Raw genomic sequence first — 19,728 nt, 5'->3', positions numbered from 1 at the left:
AGAAGAGCAAGAGCTGGGGGAAGGAGAAGGAGAAGGAGAAGGAAGGAAACTTCCAGCTTTCATCTACGAGAAGAGGAGACATATTGTTTTGCTGGGGCCAGAATAAGTTTCTATCTCCCTGCTTGTTTGATGGGACTTTAAGCAGAGTTTCTGCTCTGCTTTTGCTCTGCTTTTACTCCAGTTAAATTTTGATGGCCAGTTGTCGGAGCTGTAGCTGGAGCCTGGGACTCATGTAAATTTCAAATTTCTATGCATATTTTGTTGAGTTATTCTTATGTTGCAGTATCTCCATCCTTTATCGTCTGTCTCCCTTCCGTTTCTGTATCGCCCGCCGCATTGTATTCGAGTTAAACTAGTTTAAGGATTTTGTCGTCGTCGTCGTCCTCCTCGGCGGCGGCGGCGGCGGCTTATTGAAAAACTTTTTAGCATCCTGCCCCCCTCTGCCGCATGGGAACCAATCGTTGCGGCTCATTTAATTTTATTTGCCTAGGATAATTCGAGTCAATTTGTTTGTCTGCGCCAACGCACTTTATGAGAGTCGGCCAGCAGCCAGCAACCAGCAACCAGCCATTCGCCATCCGCCATCATTTAGCTGAGCCAAGTCTCTAATTCTCTGCCTTCAGTCCACCCTATAAATCTCCCTGAGAAGGGATAAGTTTTATTGCTGGCAGGAGTTTCCTTCTGTTTCGTTGTCTGACTGTTGCCGCTACCTCTAGCGCTGCATGCAATCCGTGGGCGAGTGGGTGGCTGCCGCTACGGACTTGTCTCTTCTTTCAGAGCTCCGGGCCTGGCTGGGTCTAATTGGTCTTCTCTGAGGGATTATCCATATCAAGATCAAATCCGTATTATAAACACCTTTCTCTGTGCTTTTGTGCATCTCGCATCTCGTATCTCTTGCAATTGGCTTCTGGAGGGCCCTCCGCGGAGCTACCCCGAGGTGCGCACTTGGGAATCGCTTGATTTCATTTGCAATTTCATTCGTTTATTGTTCGTTTCACTCCAGCTACTCTAGTACTTGCTCTCGCTTCTGCCTCAGCTCCAACTCCAGCTCCAGCTCCTGCTTCTGCTCCGGATCAGGCTCCTTAGCCTTCGCTATGGTCACAAGTGTTTAGCATTTGTAGCGCTGATACCCCTGGCCCGCCCCCTTGCTGCCATTTTCCGCTTGGAAGGCAACTTGAAGGATAATCCTTGTGCAGGAGCACTTTTCACTTAGATAGAGGGGCAGCTGAAGGAGAAGTTGAGTTGCGAAAAAATTTTCCAGCTAGCCGCGTTCAAGGAACGCGGGCTGTGAGAAGTGCTGGCAAAACTGGCTACATTTTAATTGCAGCCCGTTGCCTCCCACCCCCTCCCCTACACAATGTTTATCAAAGTTTTTCATCGCTCTCTATCTCTCTCTCTCTGTCTCTCTCTCTTTTTGGCCTCTGCTGGAGCCCCCACCCAGGTTTTTCACTTCATTTTTGTTAAGTTGGCGCAAATCGTCGCTCCCTCTTCTACATCTGCTCCGTCTCTCGCTCCCATTAGCACTCCCCGAAAAAGTTGCACCTGCCACAGTCAGAGCTTTCCACATTGCTGTTTCTGTTTCTGTTTCTGTTGTTGCTGTTGCTGTTGGGTGTGCATTTTCCGGCTGCCTGAGCTTTCCCGCCCGTCGCAGTCGCCTGCCTCAACTCGAGTAACATAATTTCGTAATTTCCCGAAACGCAAAAGTGATTTTAATCGCTGCTTCCTGCCATTTCTAAGGCGCCCTCCACACTCTGGCTCCTCACCGCCCTCTCTCCCTCCCTGTCTGTGTGTGTGTGTGTGTGTAATTAGGTGACTTTTGGGGGTTAGGCGTGGCCGGACATCCGTTGGCTGACGGCTCAATGCGGATTTCACTGTGGGAATTCGCTTTTTGCTGCGCTGCCACTTGCCTGCCCGACCGCCAGCAACAGTTGGCACCCCCGAGGTCATTGGTGGGTCCCCCAAAAGGCGACGGCAACGGCGACGGATTGTTAGGAGTGGAGTGAGGTGCCCTAGAGCAGCCCTGGTGCCCTAAGCTTGATTTGGCAGCGACATGCAAACCGCTGTTCGAGTCGGATGTGACCACTGCCTTTAGCTGAGGAATATCCCGGGAACATAAACATGGATTAGAACTCAAAGAGCAAATCATACGAAAATCTTGATGATTCCATATGGTGGATTAGGTTTATTTGGGCCCTGTTCACTGGTCTCTTAGCGTTCCCCTCGTTCGGTCTTGGTGTAAAATTGCCAGCGGAGTTTCAGGGCAAACCGTTCTCAAAGGACCTGCCTTTATGCTTATTAAAATGCGAAAAACGAGCCACAACTAAAAAAGGAAAACTGAAACGAAAAACCATTTAATCGGGCGGCGGGCGAGAGAGGTCCGCAGTCCGCTAAGTTTTAGCGCGGGCACAAAAGACGTAGGCAAACGGCGATGGCGACGGCGATGGCGATGGCGATGGCGATTCCCATGCAAATGTTGGAGCTCCCAAGGATGGTGGTGGGGTGGGCTGACCATACCAGACCCACTTCAATGGCCAAGTAATGGCAATTATTGCCATCGCATGCCATTCCAGAGCTCCTCTGGGGTCCGGGGTCCGGGGTCTAGGGTCCTGGGGTCCTGGGGTCCTGGGGTCCTAGGCCCTGGCTGACTGAGCGTTTTATTATGACTTTAAGTTGATGGCGCACAACCTCTTTAGTGGGTCAACTTGAAATTAATTACGTTCAAACGTAACGACCACGGCAGAGATGGCAGGCACGGCAGGCATGGCGAGAAGTGGCAATGCGAAATGTGGCCGACTTGGGCCATTCGATTGCGAGTACGCAACCTCGAACCTCGAACGTCGAACGTCGAATAAATCAGTCGGCCACAATTATCAGTTCGTTTGCAGTTCAATTTCGTTGGGTTTGGTCGGGGCTGGTCTCAGATATATCATAGATACGAGTAGTACACGCATAGATGCAAGTGTAACCATTCCGTACACTTCACTTCACTTCACTACACTCCGCCCTGCAGTGCCCTGCCCGGAGTCCTGTCCCCTTTGCAGGCTTCCCCGGCTCCGACTCAAGTGTGCCACAAATTGTTTCTCAGCTCTCGCTTGTAGGGTCGCTCTTCGTGTCTTTAATATGCGCCTTGCGTGAGCCATAAAAACCCTGTTCTCAAAGGCGGGGTTGCAGCAGCAGCAGCAGCAGCAGCAGCGGAAGACCGAAACCGAGACCAAGAAGCAGCCGGAGAGGAGGCCGAGGTAGAGGAGGCTTAAGCACACGTAACACGTTGCTGGCCAGAAGAGTTATCTGGGAATATTTTTCTTAAATTTCCCACACTTTTCCGGGTCCCTGTTTGCCTTTGTCTTGCCTGCTGGCTGGGAGTATGATAATATTCACCAGGCGAAGAATTTGCGTACATGTGTAAGCACAAAACTGAAATAGATTCCATCGTAAAATTCTATATGAAAACCTATTAAAATCAACAACAAATCATTTGTTCCGCACATCTAATACATACCATGCTATTGTTTATCATTATTTCCAATAACAAAGATTATTCACGATTATTTTTGCCACACATTCCATTTATCCCCAAGCTCGGCTAAAGGTATATACTTTGTAACTTTTATTAGTTACAGATGCATAAGCTTTTTTTGCGGATTAAAACAAACAAATTAACAAATAAAATTACATTTAACAAATGGGAAAATGAACGCATAATATTTCATACGAGCTGAGGTACTTTTAGTACAAAAAAATTTGTACATCCGTAGTGTTCCAGCCCGATTCGCAGAGTTTGGTCAAAACCCACTTCTGGTTTTTGCAACGCCACGCCAGGGCTTTGGCTTATAGATTTTTGTACTCGTTTTTTGTACCAAAATTAGAGTTACAGTAAAAACTGGTTGTTTCTTTTTTATGGGTTTTTATATGTTGTACGATTGTCATGTCACGCCCATAGATCAGTGTCCCCCAAGTGGATGTGCAGGCTAGTGTGTTACATCTGTTATTTTGATACCTTTTTATCCCCTTTATCTCTCTCTCTCACAGAGTAGCTTTGCAGTTAAAGGTGCCAGTCTCTGCCTCTCTGTCCTAGTGAGACCCGTACTCGAAAAGATGGATCACTGTGCTTTGCCACGGAATGCAACAATCAACGAGAGCTGCTAAAGCTTCAGCTTCCCTTTCCTTTCTGGTTCCATCATCCTTTTATTAGCTTAATGGTCCTCTAAGTGGATATTAATAAAACCCTCAACAGCCACCCTCTTGGCGCCCCCCCGTCAGCCCTCCCCCTATCCATCATCTTTTGTGGGATTCTGGCTTTAAGCTACTTGGAGGTCTGTTACTTCCCCGCGGAGCCTGTTTAATCATACAATGTATTGTGCTAACCCCCCGTTAAAGTTGCCCGCATGATGTACCCCCCTTTACATACACACACACACACATATATACCCATATATGTACATACACATATGTAAATATCCGTTTTTCCCAGTGATTCACTGTGCAGTCCTTAATTTCAAGCAGAGTTGATGTCTTTATGATTTCCAACAATTGCACTTGCAGCAGCAACATTGTTGCATACCTTGTGGCGTACCACTCTCACACACACACACACACAGGGACAGGCAGACACACACACACACACGCACACGTGGAGCACTTAATATCTTAATGTTGAAGGAAAACAGCAACAGTCGGGGAAAAACTTTTATTGTAATTTTATGCACTTATTTACATAAGCGTAGTTAACGGGACTGCTTCATCATGGGAAATTATTGCGAAGATTATTACATATCGGGCAATGGAGTCGGAAGAGAAACGAGGCAGCTATTGGGTACACTACAGCACTGGCTATAGCCTTAATATGGCTTTAACAGCGCGTGGCATTTGGCCATAAGAATGAAAAGCAAGCGACGTTGCGACGTCATCATCGCCATCACCATTATTCGCCAGTGGCACGAGCTGGAGCACGAGAAGGAGAGCTGCAGGGGCAGGGGCAGGGACATGGGCAGGAGCAGTATGTGTGTGCCACTCAAAATCCAATAAATAATTTACATTATCCGAACCGCTAGCAAAAATGGAGAAGAATAAAGGAGTGCACAGCGCAACTGTGGAGCTGTGCAACTGTGGAGCTGTGGAGCTGTCTGAACAAAAAGAAGCATCAGGCATCAGGCATCATGATTAATTGCCCTGCCTTTAATTCCGTGTAATAATAATTGCAAAAGTCAGCTCAGTGGCAGGGCGAAAACAAGAAGGAAGGAAGATTGCCCCAATGAAGCAGTTAATCGCTGTAATCATTGGTTGGATAAATGTCCAAAGAGAATATTGATACGACCGCGGGGTGGGGCCAATAATGGCTAACAAAAGAGCATTGCATGAATGTTGCTAGAACAAGTAAATGTAAGATCTAGACTTAGGAACAGAAACAATTAGCGTAAATAGATGTACACCTAGGATATACTTATACATATATATTTGTGACACACACACACACCCCTTTTACTCACGCAATAATTGATTTGATTTGATTTGATTTGATCTTCCATCGAACGGTGTCAAGTCCTTGTGGAACACCACACCAATATTTGGGCATTGCTCTAATCCATCGTGATCTGTCTCCTTCGTTTTGTACAGCCTCAGCGCCCGTATTTGAGCAGCCGCCCCAGAACGTGACCGCCCTGGATGGAAAGGATGCAACGATCTCATGCCGGGCCATTGGCTCGCCGAATCCCAACGTCACCTGGATCTACAATGGTGAGTGTGCCACTGCCAGTGCCAGTCTATCTGTCCCGTGTCGCCTGCAGCATGGACCAGACGGACAGACCAGCCACGGACCAACTAATGCTAATTTCATGTTCTCTTTTGTGTCTCTGTGTTCTTTTTGTACGCCCTCTAACCAATTGATAATCCTAACATACAAAAATGACCAAATGAAACCGATGTCACCGCTTGACAATTGCTTGCTGCGGAACCCATATCTGTACCTGTACCTGTACCTGCTACTGCACCTGCTAACTACCAACCTACTACTACTACTACTACTACTACTACCACCACTACAACTACATCTCGGCCTCCAACTGTCGCATGCCTGCCGCCTCCGACGGACAATCGACGCACAATCAACGACTCGCCCATCGCCTATCGCCCAACAGAAACCCAACTGGTTGAGATATCCAGTCGCGTTCAGATACTCGAATCGGGTGATTTACTTATTTCGAATATCCGGCCCTCGGACGCGGGCCTCTACATCTGTGTGCGGGCCAACGAGGCGGGCAGCGTCAAGGGCGAGGCCTTACTGAGCGTGTTAGGTAAGTTATGCGAAGCCCATAGCCCCACATAGCCACGTAGCCCCATAGCCGCACAGCCCCATAGCCCCATAGCCCCAGAGCCCAGCTCTAGCCCCGGGTATCATCCTCCCCCACTGAGTCGCCGAAATTTAATTGCTTGCTGGCTGCTCCACCACTCTGTCTGCTAGTTTTAAGCGAGTCTGTTTTGGTCTGGTCTACGTCCGACCGAGTTGAGTGTTTAACGTTTAGTTAACAAGGCTTTCGACTGTTTTTGTGCGCTCCCCGGTTTCGTTTGTGTACCCGGTAGCCGTGTGACACGGAAGGGTATCTTGTTTCCGTGCTAATGATGGTGACAAAGCAACAGTTGCAGAATCGAATCGAATGCTTTGTACAGCGATATATACATGGGTGTGATCTATCATTTAAGCGGACAGCATTAGGTATCCCCGAGTCGGATCCCTCGACGCTGGTGCGGAGCTAAAACTGGTTGTTGTTGTTTTTCTGTTTTTTGTTGTGGCATTTTCAAGTGATTGCATTCCATGCGTAAGAGTTCGGCTTGTGGCACAGCAATAACAAAAGCCCCAGAAATTTCCTATAAGCCCAACCTCTGGCTCTGGTTTCGACCGGGCGAGAGCTCCCTCCACGCCCATCAATTGTTTGGTGACAGGGCTTTGATGTGGCAAACGCACATCCTTCGACTGTAACTGAAATGCTGTCAGCCGTGTGACCACAAAAGAGATTCAAATTGGGTTTACTTAACGAAAAGTTCTCTCCACCTGATTCTGGTCGTGGGTAGGTGGTAGGGTGCCGCCCCAAAATCTCTATGCCACTCACTCTCTGCTGTATCCTGTCTGTCTGATTGCCAATGACATTTGAGAGCTGCAGCAGCAGACTGACATCGTATCAAATCAACTAAAATGCATGGTCCAATAATAATAATGTACGAACTATGTCATCGGGACTGACACAGCAACAGCAACAGCAGGGCAGCATCACCGATGGACATTCAGGCCACAGCCACGCCACTCGCCGTGGCCCCAGCACTGGTACTCGTTGTTCCATTTGAAGTACACCCTGATGCCCCTGGGCAGCATCAATTGCTTTTGAAATAATACAAAAATCTGCTCTCGGCCAGCCATAGATGGCATGGCGGGGCTTTGACTGCCCCACCACAAATGCCCGATTCAAATGATTCTTTAAAAGCTGTTGGTGCTGCCGCTGCCGCTGCCGCTGCTGCTGCTGCTGCTGTGTGGCACAGAGGTCCTCCATTGTGTTGTTTGTGCAATTAAAGTTGATTCGCGGGTCTGGGGCATGCAATTCGTACACATACTAACTCGTATTTTTGGCCATGCGCTAAGCTCTAAAAGGAAACATCGGAGTGCAGCTAATTGGGAGAACACGCTGTCGCTCAGCCAAAACCAGGAGGAGCACCACCACCACCACACCACACCGCACCACACCAGCACCACCAAAATGATGCCAGTTTTCCACCACTCAAAGGGGAGTGTGTGCTGTGCAGTGTGTGATGTTGCATAAAATACAGTGGTGGCCCAAGTCCGGCAAAGAAATGCAAAAAAAAAAAAAAAGCGGTAGGGGGGGAGCCACAGAATAAAACTTCCATTTGCAAGGACCTTTCGCTGGTGATGGTGCTAATGCCATTCAGCTCAGCCGAGGCCCAGTTCGGTTGATCCCGTCCCCCGGCCCGTCCCATCCCGTCCCATATGGATGTGGGGGGACTAGCAGACCCCACAACAACACCAAAAGCAACACCAACAATGTCTGGGCCACGGGGCACGTTGAACTTTTGATGCATGCGGGCCAAGTGACTGAAAAGAGCTAAAAAATGAGCAAAAAAAAAAATAAAATAAATAAAAAAGAACGCGAGAGAGAAAAGAAAGAAAAAAACAGGGAAGTGAAAAAAACATACATAAAATAAATAAAATCAAAAGAGAAAGCCAAACAGAAAGGAACCAGCCAGAGAAGAATGAGGCCCCGACGAATCATTGGCCCCGACTAAGGGATACCCAGTAGTCCTCGAAGCGGGCAGCCAACCCAGAGAATGCCTAGCACAATCCGTAGACTCGCGATGTAAGCTCTATTTGTTGTTAATCTGCATGTTTGTTCCCCTGTAGTTGGAGTCGTTTCACTAACAAAATAAAGAAAAAGAAAACAAAGACTGGCATGAAGCGAAGAATGTTCGAATCCTCAATGGGAGTTCCGATGGACGATGCAATCACCAAGGGAAACTCAATAGCTCCCCACTGGAAGGACATCCAGTTTAAACTTGTGGACTCCATTACCGCTATTTACCTGTGGCATGCGCAGCCCCTGGCCGGGCATGCCCCGCTATCTGGAGCTGCCCGAGACCAGGCTGCCACCATGCGGGCCTTGTGTGTCAGTCTGTTTGGGGCTTTAAAACTTAATTCCCTTCCTATCTTCGCGAGTATACGCGGGGGGGATCGGGAGGTGGCATAGTACGTCTGTCTGTCTGTCTGCCAGTCTGCCAGAGGGGCTGGTAATGAAAAGGGGAGGGGCGCTGTCACGACTTGTCATTGCCACTTGCGGTCGGTGCAACATTGGCCGTCGTCTCGCGGCACTTTTAATCTGCATTGCCGTGTTGTTAATGTTTTCCCGTACCCATTTTTCTCTCTCTTCCGTCTCCTCTGGTTTTGCCCGCAGTGCGGACACAAATCATACAGCCGCCAGTGGACACCATCGTGCTCCTGGGCCTGACCGCGACACTGCAGTGCAAGGTGTCCAGCGACCCGAGCGTGCCGTACAACATCGACTGGTACCGAGAGGGCCAAATGGCGCCCATCAGCAACTCGCAGCGGATCGGAGTGCAGGCGGATGGGCAGCTGGAGATCCAGGCGGTGCGGGCCAGCGACGTGGGCAGCTATTCGTGCGTGGTTACATCGCCGGGCGGCAACGAGACACGGGCGGCCCGGCTCAGTGTCATCGAGCTGCCCTTCCCGCCCAGCAACGTGAGGGTGGAACGTCTGCCGGAGCCGCAGCAGCGCAGCATCAATGTGTCCTGGACGCCCGGATTCGATGGCAACAGTCCAATCTCCAAATTTATTATCCAGCGACGTGAGGTCTCCGAATTGGGTAAGTTTCCCCTCTTGGAGCTTGTTTTGTTTTTTTTTTTGTTGTACTTTCCTTTTCGGGGTCCTTTTTGGTACTGTAGTTTTTGGTTATTGGTTGCGGGTGGCCTCCTCCGGATCGGATCGGATTGGATTGGATTTATGATTTATACCCGAAAAGGGAAAGCAGGTGGAACGAAGGAAGCAACGTAAAATGAAGATAAAGATAAACATTAATCCGTTCCGCGAGGAAGGGGCAAGGGAGAACCTTTCACAGCATTTTCAATAACAAACAAATATTCCATTTAGACAACAAAATACAAGATTTTGATACATATATTATGTTTTCTTTCTCTCTCTCTCTCTATCTCTCTTTTCTTCTAATAATTATGTACATTGTATTATATTATTTTATTGATTATTGATGATAACCTTTGGTACATACGTTGATTGACTAATTTTCAATTGTAATTTGTTGTTTTGCACTTCGTTTTCATCGCGTACACACATCACACATCATCAATACACACCATCAACACACGGAACACGCTGTAAACTCCACCCTCTTCACCACAACTCACCCCCTAATCACCATCCATTTATCCATCATTCAACATTCCTTTCCCACCACTAATCGCCCATAATCACCACTCTTTCTCTCACAACTGAACCTTTTCTCACTTTCTATGGACACACTCACTCCATCTTCTACCATTCCTTCGACTGTCCCTCTGTCTGTCTGTTGTTTTTCTTCAACACATTAACATCACAGAAAAATTCGTAGGTCCAGTTCCAGATCCCCTTCTCAATTGGATCACCGAACTGAGCAACGTCTCGGCCAACCAGCGCTGGATACTGCTGGAGAACCTCAAGGCGGCCACCGTCTACCAGTTCCGCGTCAGTGCCATCAATCGCGTCGGCGAGGGCTCCCCCTCGGAGCCCAGCAACGTCGTTGAGCTGCCCCAGGAAGGTGAGTACGGAAGAAGTTTCCATCAAGGCATCCACCCCGTTTGTCCATCCAAATCACTTTGTTTGCTCCTTCTCCAGTTTATTTTGTAAGTCGTATGTCGTATTATGTGTCTGCGTATGTTGCTTTTCCTCAGTCAAAAATCATCTTGATTTCATGAGGCATCCTCAGTTTATCCTCAGTATATATTCTCTTTGATTATCATCATTATTTTGTATGCAAAAGAGATTTACCCTAATTTTTTTTGGCTGAATTTCCCGATTTCCTATCCTAAATATAAACTCTATATAGTCTGATATTTGTATCCATCTCGGATCTCGCTGTCATAAGAGAAAAACCAATATCTGAAGAATTTTTGTAGTACTCGTATAGTTTTGATAAGTTCTAGTAGACATAATGATGGATCAATCGCCCAATCCCACTTTTCTTTTCCCTAAAAATCTGTACTTAGAAGGCCTTATTGCGGCTCTGCGATTAATTGATCACTTATACCACCCTGTTTTTCCCCCCAAAATGTGGGGATCTCCTTCTATCGAATACCGGCCATTCACACGCAATGTGTTCCGATGTTTCCTGCTCAATTTCACGGAAATTCTACTACAGAAATTCTTCTACAGAAGTCCATCTCTACTACTCTACTACATAGTTTCATGTTCAGTGACAGTGCCCGACTTGATTTCTGTTTAATGATGGAGTTCTCACGATAGTTCTGGTGAACACATATGTATATATGCCTTGTAATTATGATGCATGCAATCATGGATCATGATTCTCAAGAAATCACGAGCGTGCGATACCTTTCCTGTTGGCTTATATCGATAGCTGACAAATCGAAACGCGTCGTCATAGGCATTCATCAGCACTTACAAAATGCCTGATACATGATCCATGATCACAGATACGTTTTCCTGGTGAACAAGTTTCGGTTCAGTGGGCAGCGGAGAGATACTTAAATATCGAGAAATTATAATATCGGACTGTGTTGCTCGATTTTCGATTGCAATCGTTTTTGATTTCTTCTGTTTTGGTTTTTGTATTTAATGATTCGATTGCTTATCGTTTTGTAAGTATAAACTTTGAAATACCTTTACCGCCTTTGATTTGATGTTGTTATTGCAATCATCCAGCCATATAAGAGCATACTATATTATATGTGTACATATGTACGGATGTAGTTTTGTATACTAGTGTAAAGAACTAATGCTGAAACCCTGTATGTATTGTACTTCTAATTGCTATCGTTGTCGTCAAAATCGCATATCGCCATCGCCGCCCGTTTGGGATGATCAAACGCGCGTAGAGTTTCCGCTTTACCGAGGTACATGGTACACACTCACACTCCTCCACACTACACTACACTACCCTAGACTACACTAGAATCCAGAGTCCTCACCAGAGAACACACACACCCACTGAGAACTGGGAGGGAGAAGTACAGACGTGTACAGACTGCGCTCTCCCCGCAGAGCACACACGACACTTGAACACCTCCACATTCCTCCAACGACATTAGGAATCAACCACTGATAGTTCTCCTTTGACTCCAATCCCACAGCTCCGTCGGGCCCGCCTGTAGGCTTTGTGGGCTCCGCACGGTCCATGTCTGAGATCATCACACAGTGGCAGCCGCCGCAGGAGGAGCACCGAAACGGACAGATCCTGGGCTACATTCTGCGCTACCGGCTCTTTGGGTACAACAACGTGCCCTGGTCCTACCAGAATATCACCAACGAGGCGCAGCGCAACTTCCTCATCCAAGAGCTGATCACGTGGAAGGACTATATCGTCCAGATTGCCGCCTTCAACAACATGGGCGTGGGCGTCTACACCGAAGGGGCCAAGATCAAGACCAAGGAGGGTGTGCCCGAGGCACCGCCCACCAACGTCCAGGTGAAGGCCATCAACTCGACGGCGGCACAGATCACGTGGAAGCCACCGAACCCCCAGCAGATCAACGGAATCAACCAGGGCTACAAGATCCAGGCGTGGCAGCGACGGCACGTCGATGGAGAGGAGCGCGACATAGAGCGACGCATGATGACGGTACCGCCTAGCCTGATCGATCCCCTGGCCGAGCAGTCGACGGTTCTCGGCGGGCTGGACAAGTTCGCCAAGTTCAATGTGACCGTCCTCTGCTTCACCGATCCCGGCGACGGTGTGGCCAGCCAAATGATGCCGGTGGAGACCCTGGACGATGTGCCCGATGAGATAACGGCCCTGCACTTTGACGACGTCTCCGATCGGTCCGTCAAGGTGCTCTGGGCACCGCCGCGCTTCGCCAACGGCGTACTCACCGGCTACACGGTACGCTATCAGGTCAAGGATCACCCAGAGACCATGAAGTCCTTCAACCTGACTGCCGATGACAACGAGCTGACGGTGAACCAACTACAGGCGACGACCCACTACTGGTTCGAGGTCTGCGCTTGGACGCGGGTGGGCAGCGGACCGCCCAAAACGGCCACGATCCAGTCGGGGGTGGAGCCAGTGTTGCCGCATGCGCCCACCACCCTGGCCCTGTCCAACATCGAGGCGTTCTCGGTGGTGCTGCAGTTTACGCCCGGTTTTGACGGCAATTCGAGCATCACCAAGTGGAAGGTGGAGGCGCAGACCGCGCGCAACATGACCTGGTTTACCATCTGCGAGATCAGCGATCCCGATGCGGAGACCCTCACCGTGACCGGCCTGATGCCCTTCACCCAGTACCGCCTGCGGCTGAGCGCCACCAATGTGGTGGGCAGCTCTCGGCCCTCGGACCCCACCAAGGACTTTCAGACGATCCAGGCCAAGCCGATGCATGCCCCCTTCAATGTCACCGTCCGCGCGATGAGCGCTCTGCAGCTGCGCGTACGCTGGATACCCCTGCAGCAGATGGAGTGGTTCGGCAATCCGCGTGGCTACAACGTCACCTACCGCCAAATGGAGCGCACGGGAAAGCCCTCCAAGCATCCACCACGCTCTGTGATGATCGAGGATCACACGGCCAACTCGCATGTGCTGGAAGGCCTCGAGGAGTGGACCCTCTACGAGGTGATCATGAACGCCTGTAATGACGTGGGCTGCTCCTTGGACAGCGGCCTGGCCATGGAGCGCACCAGGGAAGCCGTACCCAGCTACGGCCCGCTGCATGTGGAGGCCAACGCCACCTCCTCCACGACGGTGGTGGTGCGTTGGGGCGAAATACCGCCCCACCATCGCAATGGCCAGATCGACGGGTACAAGGTGTACTACGCGGCCACCGAGCGCGGCATGCAGGTGTTGTACAAGACGATACCCAACAACAGTTCGTTCACCACCACCCTCACAGAGTTGCAGAAATTTGTGGTGTACCACGTCCAGGTGCTGGCGTACACGAGGCTCGGCAACGGAGCCCTCAGCACGCCTCCCATTAGAGTGCAGACGTTCGAGGACACCCCCGGATCCCCGTCCAACGTGAGCTTCCCGGATGTGACCTTTTCGATGGCACGCATCATCTGGGACGTGCCCATGGACCCCAACGGCGAGATCCTAGCCTACCAGGTCACCTACACTCTCAACGGCAGTGCCAATCTTAACTACAGCCGCGAGTTCCCGCCCTCGGACCGCACGTTCAGGGCCACCGGTCTGATGCCTGAGCGCTACTACAGCTTCAGCGTCACGGCCCAGACACGCCTCGGATGGGGGAAGACGGCCTCGGTGCTGGTGTACACCACAAACAACAGGGACCGTCCGCAGGCACCGTCCGGGCCGCAGGTGTCGCGCAGCCAGATCCAGGCCCATCAGATCACCTTCAACTGGACACCGGGCCGCGACGGGTTTGCCCCGCTACGATACTACACGGTGGAGATGCGGGAGAACGAGGGCCGCTGGCAGCCGCTGCCCGAGCGCGTCGATCCCACCCTGAGCTCGTACACGGCCCTTGGTCTGCGTCCGTACACCACCTACCAGTTCCGCATTCAGGCCACCAACGATCTGGGACCATCGGCGTTCAGCCGAGAGAGCATTGTGGTGCGCACCCTGCCCGCCGCCCCTGCGGTGGGTGTGGGCGGACTCAAGGTGGTGCCCATCACGACCACCTCGGTAAGAGTGCAGTGGGGGGCGTTGGAGACGGGCATGTGGAACGGAGATGCGGCCACCGGGGGATACCGGATACTGTACCAGCAGCTGTCCGACTTCGCCCCGGCACTGCAGTCGACCCCAAAGACCGACGTTATGGGCATCAATGAAAACAGCGTGGTGCTATCCGACCTGCAGCAGGATCGCAACTACGAGATCGTAGTGCTGCCATTCAATTCGCAAGGCCCGGGCCCGGCCACGCCACCAACAGCAGTGTACGTGGGCGAGGCGGTGCCCACTGGCGAGCCGCGAGGTGTGGATGCAACGGCCATATCCAGCACGGAGGTGCGTCTGCGGTGGAAGCCACCGAAGCAGAGCAGCCAGAATGGAGAGATTCTGGGCTACAAGATATTCTATTTGGTCACTTGGTCGCCGCAGGCCCTCGAGCCGGGCCGCAAATTCGAGGAGGAGATCGAGGTGGTCTCGGCCACCGCCACATCGCATAGCCTGGTCTTCCTGGACAAGTTCACCGAGTACCGCATCCAGTTGCTGGCCTTCAATCCGGCCGGAGACGGGCCGAGGTCCGCTCCCGTCACGGTCAAGACGATGCCGGGCGTGCCCAGTGCCCCGCTCAATCTGCGCTTTTCGGACATCACAATGCAGAGTCTGGAGGTGACCTGGGACCCGCCCAAGCTCCTCAATGGCGAGATTGTTGGCTATCTGGTCACCTACGAGACCACCGAGGAGAATGAAAGTAAGTCCAATCCACGACCGCAGCTCTGAACCTTTCATCTCAACCTCATCTATCATCTTTATCTCGCATAGAGTTCAGCAAGCAGGTGAAGCAGAAGGTGTCCAACACCACGCTACGTGTGCAGAATCTTGAGGAGGAGGTCACCTATACCTTCACTGTACGCGCCCAGACGAATGACTATGGACCGGCAGTAAGCGCGAATGTGACCACTGGCCCCCAGGACGGCTCTCCGGTGGCCCCACGCGATCTCACTCTCACGAAGACCCTGTCTAGCGTCGAGATCCACTGGGTCAATGGACCCTCGGGACGCGGCCCCATCCTGGGCTATCTCATCGAGGCCAAGAAGCGGGGTGAGTACTGACTGGAGTTCAGTGATATCTATGGCGGATGGTACATGCTCCATACGAGTATATTTGTTACTTATGCGATGTATATATATTTTTTATCTATTTCTATACCCTTCTATTCGATTAATCGTTGGTGGCTTGGTTCTAAATCCAAAAATTACTTTATCTATATATTAAAAAAAAAAATCATTCTCCAAATCAAATGCTTGCGTAGAAAATGGAGAGCCCTCATTTATTTGTAAGTATTGCTATCCGGTAGATATTAGAACCGAACTAATAAAGTAACTAACTAACCAAACCCGACCCGATCCCATAATTAGATTTATTCTTTCCACCTCATTTGATATTATATTTCACTGTATACGAGTACGAGTACATTGTATATTCCCTTCAGTTATACCCAAATAATAGCCCATTGCAACACCCAACTAATCGTAGCAAAAAGCAATACCCTTAACATCTTAACGTCTTAACCCTCCCTCAAATCGCAGCTAATAGAACTCCCTATCTTCGCTTAGACGACTCCCGCTGGACTAAGATTGAGCAGTCCAGAAAGGGAACCATGAAGGAGTTTACCGTCAGCTACCACATCCTGATGCCATCGACGGCGTATTTGTTCCGGGTAATTGCTTACAATAAGTATGGAATATCGTTCCCTGTTTACTCGAAGGACTCGATACTGACGCCCTCGAAGCTGCATCTGGAATACGGCTATCTGCAGCACAAACCCTTCTACAGGCAGACCTGGTTCATGGTCTCTCTGGCGGCCACCTCGATCGTCATCATTGTCATGGTCATTGCTGTGCTCTGTGTGAAGAGCAAGAGCTACAAGTACAAGCGTAAGTGGAGGCGTTAACTTGTGGAAGAGATCTTAAGAGTAATCAAATGTGGCCCGTGCGTTTCTTGCAGAGGAGGCGCAAAAGACGCTGGAGGAGTCCATGGCCATGTCAATTGATGAACGCCAGGAGCTGGCTTTAGAGCTGTATCGTTCGCGTCACGGAGTCGGCACCGGCACCCTGAACAGCGTTGGAACTTTGCGCAGCGGAACCCTGGGAACCCTCGGACGTAAGTCTACCAACCGGCACCAGCCTGTGAGTGTGCATTTGGGTAAGAGTCCACCACGACCCTCGCCCGCATCGGTGGCGTACCACAGCGATGAGGAGAGCCTGAAGTGCTACGACGAGAATCCCGACGACAGCAGTGTTACGGAAAAGCCATCCGAGGTGAGCAGCTCGGAGGCATCCCAGGTATGTCGGCTCTAATTGTGCGATGGTTTTCGCACTCGTTGGACCAATAATAACATGACGACTCTCTTCCACAGCACTCTGAGAGCGAGAATGAGAGCGTGAGGAGCGATCCGCACTCGTTCGTCAATCACTATGCGAATGTGAATGACTCGCTGCGGCAGTCCTGGAAGAAGACCAAGCCGGTGCGCAACTACTCGAGCTACACAGACTCCGAGCCGGAGGGCAGTGCAGTGATGAGCCTCAATGGTGGCCAGATTATTGTCAATAATATGGCCAGATCGAGGGCACCACTGCCCGGCTTCTCGTCATTTGTCTGACAATCAACCGAATTCTAAGATCTATGCCGTGGTAGCAGCAGCACCGTCATCCGGGAGACTTTTGTCTGAGTTGGAAACGATAACGGAAAATGGAAAACGGAGGCTGAAGCCGACCCGGAGCTGGCGTTGCAGTGGGAGCGTTCTAAGAAGTTGGACACGGAGCTGTGGACGATGTTGCGAGCGGGCTAATCACACAACAAAAAATACAAAATCGGACACTGCCCCCTGGCCCTGCCTGCAGCTGCTGTTTGGCTCTGCGACTCCCGCTGGTCTTTTCGTTTTCCGGCGAGGCGCTGCTACATGGATAGCTATAGTTATCTATCTGTATGTCCTTAGTTTTAGTTATTAGTTACGAGAGATCTGAGATTTACCAGCATTTAGTTTTTAAAGTTTTTAAGTGTGTGTTCGTTCGTTCCCCATGCATCCCCTCAAGCATGACTCTACTCTACGCTCTTTAAGTTATTATTTTTTTGGTAGTAGTATTTTTTTGTAGTATTTATTCTGTTTGTGTGTCCGTTGCCACGTTGTCCCCTGGCACTAGCCACCGCAACTCTTGGCATTTATCGAAGGCGCAGGTCCTGTGATAAAGCGACTCTCGCCCGATCCAATTTTATAAATGATTTTCACGTGTGTTCAGCGCGTGGCACGGCACCTGTGTGGCTGATGAATGGTTCAGCGTGAATGATCTGCTCGCTTAGCCTTGCGCAATCTCATTATGTTTAAACGAAAATCGACAAACTCGCTTGAGGGTAAATATTTTTTTTTTTTTCGAAAGGAGTAGATAGAGAAGTTTTTTTAGAAGACGGCCACCGATGCAATCGGTTGGAGGAAAAGTTCTAGTAAATGCTGATGAGAATGAGAAACAGGACGAGGAACAGTAGGAAAAAGGGCAAACAAATAACAAAAATACGCATGCGAAAAAAAAATCATATCTTATAAGAAAAGGTATATATATTTTTTTTTTTTGAAGAAAGATAATGAAGAGGAAAAGATTTTATGTGCGGTATGTGCACGATAAGTTGGATGCGCAGAAAAGGTGGCAGCAGCAGCAGCAGCTCCACCGATAGGTTTATACGATAGGTACTTATATGTGTATTCATATAGATATATAGGCCATATTAATGCAATTTTCTTTAAAATGTAAGGGACAGCAACAAAAACTGCAGCACACAAAACAAACACAAAGAGCGAAAGCGATAGCTAGCGAAGGAAACAAAGCGAGTACGACACGAAGTAAGAGATGCAAAAGAAAAGGAGAAGATGCAGATTCTTTCTGAACGAAAGCCCGAAAGCGTAGCACTTAGAATGATTGATATACAATATTGTGTAATAGCGGGTAAGAGATGATTTTTTTTTTCCCGGCTTAGTTTGAGGCGCAAACAAAGCCTGGGTAAAAATCTAGGGTAAAACTCTTGAAATGTTCGATTCAGATCATACATAAATGTAATTTTAATTCTAATTGTAATTGCGTTAATGCAACAGTTCATATCTAATCGTATGTGTGTGAATATGAATATTATAGCGACACGCGTATGTGCGCGTGGGTATTGTATATCTATATGTATGTATATTTATATTTATATGTATGTATATGTATTGTATATCTACAACTTAAATGACTGATTATATATTTTCCCTCGATTAATTGTATACTTACTTATATCTCCTTTTTTGTACTAGCCTATGCATTAACTAAGTTTAGACAACTTTGACGCATTTTCGCATGAATGCGGTGAATGTGGGCAATGCCGCCGCGTAATGAGTGTGTAAGGTGTGAGATCAAGGTTTTTCCATGCTGAAATCGATTTTTTGAAAGTTAATCCCTACTTCAAAGACTCGGTGCACAAGTTCATCTCTAGATAAGTAAATGTAATTTTAATTGTTGATTGATGTATTGATTGGACCGATGCTGGAAGGATGCTGCGGACGCTAGCGGAGCGGCAGCGGTGATGGTGATGGGGGAGCTCCAGACACGGGCTGGGCTGGACTCTCGGATTAGTTGAAATCGTCGTGCAGCAAGCGCAAAAGTATTAGAATATTTATAAAGATACCATATAAATGTGTAAATGTACTTGATGAAACATACGAATTCGACTTAATAAATGAAAGTGAAATTAACCAGAAATCGGTTACAATGAGTACTGTTCTGTTGTCGGGAGAGGTACTTACCCTACTGAAGTACCGTACTGAAGTATTAATCGTGACAATTTCATTCAAGCGAGTTGGATTTACGGCTCTGATCGCTAACTAAATGTAAAGGCTTTGTAAAGGGAAAATAGTTTCCTATACTCAAAATGAATATAGGGCTATATTCGATTTGTGGTAAAAATTGATGAGTGTTACGGCCAGCAGAAGGCGTTTCCGACTCCATGAAGTATATACATTCTTGATTATCATCAATTGCCGAGTCGATTGAGCCATGTCTGTCTGTCCGTTCGTCCGTCTGTCTGTCCCTATTAGCGCTAGTTCTCAAAGACTATAAGAGCTAGAGAAACGAGTTTTTATATCCGGACTTCTGATATGTCACTGTTACAAATCAATTTCAAAACATTGCCCCGCCCACTTCCGCCCCACAAATGGCGAAAATCTGTGGCATCCAGAATTTCAAAGATACGAGAAAACAGAAAACGTTAAATCGTAGAAGACGACTATATCTTCTAGAATGCAAAATCTAAACCAGATCGTATAAATATCAAAGCCAGAATCAAG

At 48.9% G+C, this 19,728-nt stretch overlaps 1 protein-coding gene across 18 annotated transcripts in view; it reads left to right on the top strand.

The window, feature by feature from the left end:
- Window positions 1-19,144, top strand: part of sdk (sidekick cell adhesion molecule) — a 94,655-nt gene extending 75,511 nt beyond the window's left edge. For 5 of the 18 annotated variants that reach the window (XM_033385516.1, XM_015185917.2, XM_015185912.2 and 2 more), the window contains 10 exons: window positions 5,614-5,733; window positions 6,135-6,290; window positions 8,949-9,377; window positions 10,125-10,322; window positions 11,875-15,108; window positions 15,180-15,458; window positions 15,670-15,693; window positions 15,947-16,294; window positions 16,365-16,702; window positions 16,777-19,144. In XM_033385516.1, coding sequence (XP_033241407.1) covers window positions 5,614-5,733; window positions 6,135-6,290; window positions 8,949-9,377; window positions 10,125-10,322; window positions 11,875-15,108; window positions 15,180-15,458; window positions 15,670-15,693; window positions 15,947-16,294; window positions 16,365-16,702; window positions 16,777-17,019 — 5,369 coding nt within the window. In that variant the 3' untranslated portion in view covers window positions 17,020-19,144. Of the gene's footprint in view, window positions 1-5,613; window positions 5,734-6,134; window positions 6,291-8,948; window positions 9,378-10,124; window positions 10,323-11,504; window positions 11,638-11,874; window positions 15,109-15,179; window positions 15,459-15,669; window positions 15,694-15,946; window positions 16,295-16,364; window positions 16,703-16,776 lie in introns of those variants that run through there. The other 13 variants (XM_015185913.2, XM_015185918.2, XM_015185914.2 and 10 more) reach the window with 9 other exon arrangements.
- The last annotated feature ends 584 nt before the right edge of the window (window positions 19,145-19,728 follow it).

The sequence above is a fragment of the Drosophila pseudoobscura genome, chromosome X, assembly GCF_009870125.1.
Source record: "Drosophila pseudoobscura strain MV-25-SWS-2005 chromosome X, UCI_Dpse_MV25, whole genome shotgun sequence".
Lineage (NCBI taxonomy): Eukaryota > Metazoa > Arthropoda > Insecta > Diptera > Drosophilidae > Drosophila > Drosophila pseudoobscura.
The sequence above is the reverse complement of the archived record's forward strand: the minus strand, read 5'-3'. Positions and strand labels throughout refer to the sequence as shown.